Genomic DNA, 8073 nt, shown 5'->3' with positions numbered 1-8073 from the left:
TAAAACTATTTGCATTTATTATAAATAATTGCATATATTATTTTACATATTAGTTTTTAAACTATATAACAATATTTTTATAAAATAATACAAATGAAAAAAATTAACACACAATTTCTGATGATGCATTAATACTAATAATATTGCTGATAACTTGCTTTATCAGATCAATGTCATATATATTTGTAAGCGATCCATTTTTAATGACTTGATTTAAGTTATATGCAACTTGCTCAACATTTTCGTTTGTTATGTTAGTCTGTTAAAAAAAAAAAGATCAGCATAATAATTATAGAATAATTTTACCAAATAAAAATGACAATCAAAAAAATTAAAGAAAAATTTGTAAAGTCAAACAAACATTTATAAAAAAGAACTTACAAAAAAAAAAAGAAGTTATAAATTGTAAACTTTTAAAATTATCTAACCAAACAAGCACAGGCAAGACATATGTAACATTAGACATATATAACATATATAGCATAGGACATATATAACATATATAATATAAGACATACAATATCAAAGACCTATTTTTTAAGTTTTAACTTATTTTATCTTTTAAAAATTTTATCTTTACAATGCATTTTGCATTCAATGCATTCAAAACTGCTTTTTACAATACAATAAAAAAATGTCTTTATCTTCTGTAAACAATAACGAAACAAAACATTTATGCATTTATAACATTTATTTAGTGTTTTGTTTGCATGTGTTCCTCAGCAAAAAATGCAAAAGTAGTCAATAAAAAAAGTTTTAATAAATAGAATAATAAATAGAATAATAACAATAAAAAGTTTTAATAAATAAATATTTTACTTAACGAGAATTAAAATAATACTTGTGCTGTAAATTTAAAGAAACTATTTTTTTAAATTTTTGTCATAAAAATTATTTTGGAATCATGGTACAATAACTTTAGTACTATATTGTTATATAATGCTTAATCATGTTTTTTTAATTTCCAATTACTTATACTAAAAATAATTATACACAAAAGTATATAATATATATAATGTATATACTAGGAGTAAATACGTCACATTACACTATACATTAAGAAGAAGAAACTTTTTCAAATGATAGTTTTGTAATAAAATAGTCATCAATAATAATAATAATAATAATAGTAAAATTATGTATACATATATACAAAAAGTAGTCATCAATAATAATAATAGTAAAATTATATATACATATATACATAAAATAATCATCAATAATGATAATAGTTAAATTATATATACATATATACATAAAATAGTCATCAATAATAATAATAATCAAATTATATATACATATATACATAAAATAATCATCAATAATGATAATAGTTAAATTATATATACATATATACATAAAATAGTCATCAATAATAATAATAGTCAAATAATAATGATCTGAAACTCACAAAACATAACAAAAACTTAAAATTAAATTATAAAAATGCATAAAACCCTTTATGCAGAACCATTTAAATGTTTGGTCAAAAGTTTCAAATTTTGCTTAAAAAAATTATATTGTTTGACTACTATATTGTATATATTATAATATAAACTACAATTGTATAAAATATCATAGAAATTGATTACCATTTAACTATTTTAAAGCCAAGTAATCGCTTGCATGATAATTTAATTGATAACCCACTGATGGATTATTCAAATTTATGCCAGACAAATAGATATTAGGAAGACAACATATTGGGTAATATTTATTGACCAAGAGATGTAATTCAAAATTATAAGTTTTTGTTTAAATCAATAAAATGCACAAATAAGACAAGTAATATAAATATCTTGGATAAATTATTTGACTTAAAACCCAAAATTGTTACATTTAAAATTATGAAAGCCAAACTCTTTTATGAACTTTCGATATCTCCTAATGGATGCAAAGGTCAATACAATATTTATTATATTTATTTTATTATACAAAACCTTTCACCTAAAAAAAGTACTTAAATAAATTATAGTCAATTGTTTGATGATACAGACGATTCTAGTAGTTCAGGTGAAATTTAATCTAAGACAAAATTTAATCTAAAAAGCATCTACAACACTCGCATATAAAATAAACTCGATTTGGTCAATTAATTTTTCTAAAGATATGTGCAGCTTACATTTTGATGGTAAGACAAACAACATTTTTATAGAACTTGCATTACTAAATCAAAGTCTAAATTTTAGGTTAAAAATGTTAGAGAAAGGCAACTCTATCACCATATTTAACATGTGACACAAAATTATTTTGGAATTTAATTTATTAAATTTAATTTGCGTTGTAATTTTTGACACCACCGCAGTAAATACAGATTCTAAAAATGAAACAAACTGTTTCAGGTTTAGTGCATTATCCTTGTCAACGTGTATTCTTGTTCGTGAGCTAATTCTTAGGCATTTTGTGAACTCAGAGTTTGCTTTTTTATAAACATCACTTTAATGAGTTGACTAGTAACTCTCTGATTTAATTTTAACCTACCAGTTATTAAATTAAGAAATACAGCAGAAATGATAAGTGTTCGATACTTATGTAAAGGATATAAGTCTTATTAGGACTCAATGAATTTGCTGGTGATTCTTTTATCTAAACCAGGGCCTATTTCAAGCAATAAAAAGCTTTCTTACTCAAAAGCTTTCTTACAAAAAAGAATCAATAATAGAGTCATATAACTTTATTGCTGATTAATGGGCCAAGCAATGGTTTTCTTGCAGAAGAATTATTGACAATATAAAAAAATTAAAAGAGGCAATTATCTGTTCTAACTTTTTTATATTGTCAATATTTTGAGCCGTAAGTGTTTGGAAAGACACTGAAATATTTTGATTGACCTTTAGACACTAATTTACATAAACAAAGTGTATTTTTTTAAAGAAGCATTAATAACTTAGAGGCCAAATTTCTGAAACACTATAATAAACTTTAATTTGCATATGCGTGTTATTGAATCAAAATAATTTAGTATTTGACTTTCTATGGTCAAACTTCCATGGCGCAATTTTAATAGGATTATACCTGAAATTTACAAGTAATATTTTTACCCCAAATTATGTAAATCTTTATATGAAGTATACAAGGTAGGGTAATCCCTAAGTAATATTTTAAATTTATTTTTTCAACTAATAATATAGTTTATAAAGCTCATTCTTTTTAAAAAACAAGAATAATAAATCTGTTTCAAAAATTTATTTTTGAAAATCTTTTGGATCAGTTATAGTTAAAATTGTTTTTAATTAAAAAATAACAAGCAATAATAATGTCCTGCTACATCAACTGACAAATAGGTAAAACATGAAAGGAGTGTTGCTTTTTTGCAGTAAAACATGCAGCAAGTGTTGCTACATCGACAATCTTATAGTCTGCTCCTGTAAGGAAGTGACACCACATCCACTGAGGGTTTGTTTTGGGCAAACAATTCATTATTTAAAACATTTTTAAACTTTTTTAAACTGGTTTATTAGTGTATATATATAAATATATATATATATATATATATATATATATATATATATATATATATATATATATATATATATATATATATATATATATATATATATATATATATATATATATATATATATATATATATATATATATGTATATATATATACAAGGCTTAATTTAACACATATATATACAGGGCTCAATTTAATGGTCTGACGTTGTCTGGCTAAAACCTCAGATTGTCCAATCAATTTAATCGGACATTTTGACCGACGAGAAATAAAATCTACAAAATAAATTCTACAAAAGCATACACAGGAACAGCGTGCAATTGAACGCTATTGCTGACCACGCAAATGATTGTTTTTTGTTTACAACTTGACAACAACTATTTAGGTATTTTGATGATTTAAACATTTCAGAAATAAGCTGAAAAAACGTTAAGCTAAACTTACACTAGGAAAAAAATTAAAAAAACTAAAGAAAAAGCAATACAATTTTTATGAAAAAATATATAAGCTCTAAAATAAAACAGAAAAAACTTGAAGTTAAAATTACTTTTTGTTAAATTTTTAATTGCATTAGACCTTTTCGCGGTTGCGAAATGCATTTCGGGTAATCAGGGCAAACAAACAACAAAGTTCGTTTTTTTAAATCAAAGCTGAAGACCTACTTCCAATTATTTTTATTATCTAGCGCTTAGATTTATGGTTTGATGTTTTATATCATGAATTTTTTATTATTATAGATAAATAAAATATAATTATAAAATGCCAAACTACCGTTGCTGTGTTGCTGGTTGTAATAACGATTCTAGGTATCCGGATAGGTTACTCAAAAGAAGTCAAGTAACAGAGCTAAAATTTCATTATTTTCCTAAAGACTCTGAAAAATACATCAGTGGGTAAATCAAGTTAGAAAAGGTTTATTAAATTTTACAGTTTCTCATAATAAAGTGGTTTGCTCTAATCTTTTTGAGTTTGGAAAACCTACTTTTGCTTCACCTATTCCAACTTTGTATTTGAATATTCGTAATGCATATAAGGAATCTCCTACAAAAAGAAGAAAACTTAAAAAATTGGATCTTATTGTGGAATCAGATTCAAATATTTTTTCTACAAGTTTAGCTATAGAAAGTGAAATTTGTGATAAATCTATTCAGTGTAATGAACCAATACGAGGATCAATGATTTTTGCTAATTTAACTAGAGATTCTGATGTTCAATTTTTTACTGGCCTAGCAAATTCAAATATCTTTGAAATGTTATTTTCTTATTTGCAGAGGAAAGAAAATATAATGCACTACTGGAAGGGTGAGAAAAATACAACTAAAGACTTATGTTCGCCAAGAGATTTAAAAACAATAGCATTAAAATCTCTAACATTGCAGCAAGAAATTCTTCTTGTAATGAATCGTTTACGCTCAGCTCTTTTAACTGAAAATCTTGCTCATCGTTTTATGATTTCTACTTCTGTAGTCAGTTCAGTATTTATAACATGGATAAAACTATTTTCTCTTGAGTTAAAATGGATTATACATTTTCCAAACAGAAATATTATAAAAAGAAATTTACCAACCATGTTCAGAAAGTACTATCCAAAATGCTCTGTAATAATTGATTGTTCTGAACTCTTTATTGAAACACCGTCTAGTTTGGAGATAGCTGCAGCTTGTTGGTCAAATTATAAACACCATTATACTGTAAAATATTTAGTTGGAATAACACCCGATGGTACAGTTTCTTTTTTGTCTAATTACTATGGTGGCAGAGCTAGTAATGTTTTCATAGTTAAAGATTGCGGATTTTTGAAATATTTACAACCTGGTGATCAAGTTATTGCAGATAGAGGTTTCAAAATTAAAGATCTTCTAGCATTTTACCAGTGTAACATAGCTATTCCCCCATCAAAACATACAAATTTTCAGATGACATATAATGATGTACAGGAAACCTCAAAAATTGCAAATGTTAGAATTTATGTTGAGCAAGCCATAGGGCGTATGAAAAACTTTCGCATATTCAAAAATGAAATGCCAGTCACATTGTTGCCCTTATGTGATAATATTATTACAGTATGTGCCATATTAACAAACTTAATGCCCCCACTTTGCATTGATAAAAACAAAGCATAAGTTGTTTTAAATAATTAAAATCAAAACCATTAACTTTTTCTTCTAAATGAAAATTTTTACAGAGGTATATGTATATGCGAACATATATATATATATATATATATATATATATATATATATATATATATATATATATATATATATATATATATATATATATATATATATATATATATATATATATATATATATATATATATATATATATATATATATATATATATATATATATATATATATATATATATATATACATATATATATATATATATATATATATATATATATATATATATATATATATATATATGTATATATATATATATATATATATATATATATATATATATATATATATTTATATAGTTTATATATATATATATATATATATATATATATATATATATATATATATATATATATATATTTATATATATATATATATATATATATATATATATATATAGAGAGAGAGAGAGAGAGAGAGAGAGAGAGAGAGAGAGTAAGAGAAAGAGAGAGAGAGATAGATAGATTGATAGATAGATAGATATTGATATAGGTTCATCAGGAAGGTATATATATATATATATATATATATATATATATATATATATATATATATATATATATATATATTAATTTAGTCTTTTTTATTTTTTTGTAAACTACTTTGTTTCAATTTTTTATGGGTATGTTGCATACAAAAATTTTAATTTTATTTTTGATTTTTTTTTATATACAGTTTAAACTTAATAAGGAGGTGCCTTATTAATTAATAAACTTTTTAAATCTTCTAAATCAATAGTTTGTTACTGAAAATCTCATAAAAAGATACATTTTTTATTATATAATGTTTAAATAATACACTTTTTATCTCCATAGCTATCTAAAAATGTCTTTAAATCAATATTTAAGTACTTTTTAGTTATTGGCAAAGTATGCAAATAAATCTATCATTTAATATTGTCTTTTTATTGATTCCACAGCATTCCCAATGAAACCAGAGACCGCAAATATCGCATTCAATACTGTTATCTTTCTCAGTATCAAATTCATTTTCATTTAAGCATGGCTTGTCACACAATGGGCATGTATATAAATGTACAAATCCAAGCAGGTAACGTTGGACATAAGTTTTAAAAAACAGAATTAAACTTGGAAGCACCCTTTGCCAATGATCTTCATCAAACGTGATTTTGTTTACTAGAACATCTTTCTTTGTATAGACTACAAAATGTGTTGAGTTATAACCAGTGATTGCCATTTGGCCAATTATTTGGGTGTAGTATTTGTGATTTTTTTTTAACATGACTTTGTTGTCAACCATCTCCAAGAAGTCAGTTTTTTTCCATGAAATATTTATTTCTTCGTCACGAATACTGAAGGGGCATTTATATTCTACACAAGCTTTTAGGCAACACTGACATGAAAAATGTTGTCCGGAGAAGCGCCAAGATATGGTTGTGGTTTATGCAAAAATAAACCACAAATTATTAATTTCGGGTTTTGATGTTTTACCCCCTCAGTTGACATAAATGCTTTAGCTGCGTTTTTCTCGTTTTCTTTACCCCATTTGATAGATGCTACATTTTTTAATTCAACAGGTTCGACAATAGCCTTAAGAAGTGGTGAAACTCTGCATTTAACGTCTTTTTCGCGGTTTCTTAAAAAAGATGTAATCATTTTGTGTACGGAATAAAAGCATGATGATGTTAATCGTCCTCTGCGTTGTTCCCACCATTGCTTTGAGTGTGATTGGTTTCTTGTAGCTTTTTCTAATTCTTGTAGTTGATGGTCATTAAACGTAAGCATATCAAGAAATCTATCAGTCACACTACGTAGATCCGTCGGCAAAAAACTTAGTGCTGCAGAAGCTATTTCTGTTATTGGGAGTGGCACATCACATTCTGGAGGAGGAGTAAACATTGTATTTAAAACGGCGTTAGGGAGAACTGTTTTGACATTTAATAAAAAAAGAATTTTTATCAGCATCCGTAACTTCACGCATTTCTTCTGGTCTTGGATCAAAATCTCTTTTGTCTTTACACATCAAATAAGTTTTATGTGACCTACCATTTTTGTGTTGAACAATGTTCATATCTTTTAGCATAATTGGTTGAACTTCTTTGGATGGAGCATTCCAGTTACAAACATTGTCAGTACAAGTAGGAGTGGTAATACCTTTCGTGTTTGCAAACTCTATTTTATAAATTGCTGCTACAATATGGTTGCAACATTTACTTTGTCCTGCGGTACACGTACAAAACTCTGTGCAAATGGCACCATCTATATTAAACAAAATCCAAAGTTGAAGGAACTTTGCCCGAATATGTTGTGAAAGTGTGATCAAAGTACGTATAATAATATAATCGTTCACTCTTTTGCAATACAACTTGTCAACAAAACCACTTCCAAAGTATGAATACGCTTTTTTCAGTTTGTAGTGACCAATATACTCAGTTTCGAAGGCTTTGCTTTCTAAGATAAAAGCA

The 8073-nt window shown here is 25.2% G+C and overlaps 1 protein-coding gene across 1 annotated transcript; it reads left to right on the top strand.

The window, feature by feature from the left end:
• Positions 1-4217: 4217 nt before the first annotated feature.
• Positions 4218-5581, top strand: LOC136086397 (uncharacterized). The gene is made up of 2 exons (XM_065808695.1): positions 4218-4347; positions 4389-5581. Exons 1-2 carry the CDS (start codon positions 4218-4220, stop codon positions 5579-5581), a joined length of 1323 nt encoding a protein of 440 aa, XP_065664767.1.
• The last annotated feature ends 2492 nt before the right edge of the window (positions 5582-8073 follow it).

Source organism: Hydra vulgaris, chromosome 10, assembly GCF_038396675.1.
Source record: "Hydra vulgaris chromosome 10, alternate assembly HydraT2T_AEP".
NCBI lineage: Eukaryota > Metazoa > Cnidaria > Hydrozoa > Anthoathecata > Hydridae > Hydra > Hydra vulgaris.
The sequence above is the reverse complement of the archived record's forward strand: the minus strand, read 5'-3'. Positions and strand labels throughout refer to the sequence as shown.

Excerpts from the sequence above, each read along its gene's own strand:
- LOC136086397 (XM_065808695.1), top strand. The coding sequence starts at position 4,218 with ATGCCAAACTACCGTTGCTGTGTTGCTGGTTGTAATAACGATTCTAGG. Across the intron at positions 4,348-4,388 it reads AGACTCTGAAAAATACATCA|TTTCTCATAATAAAGTGGTT; the intron begins GTGGGTAAATCA and ends TAAATTTTACAG.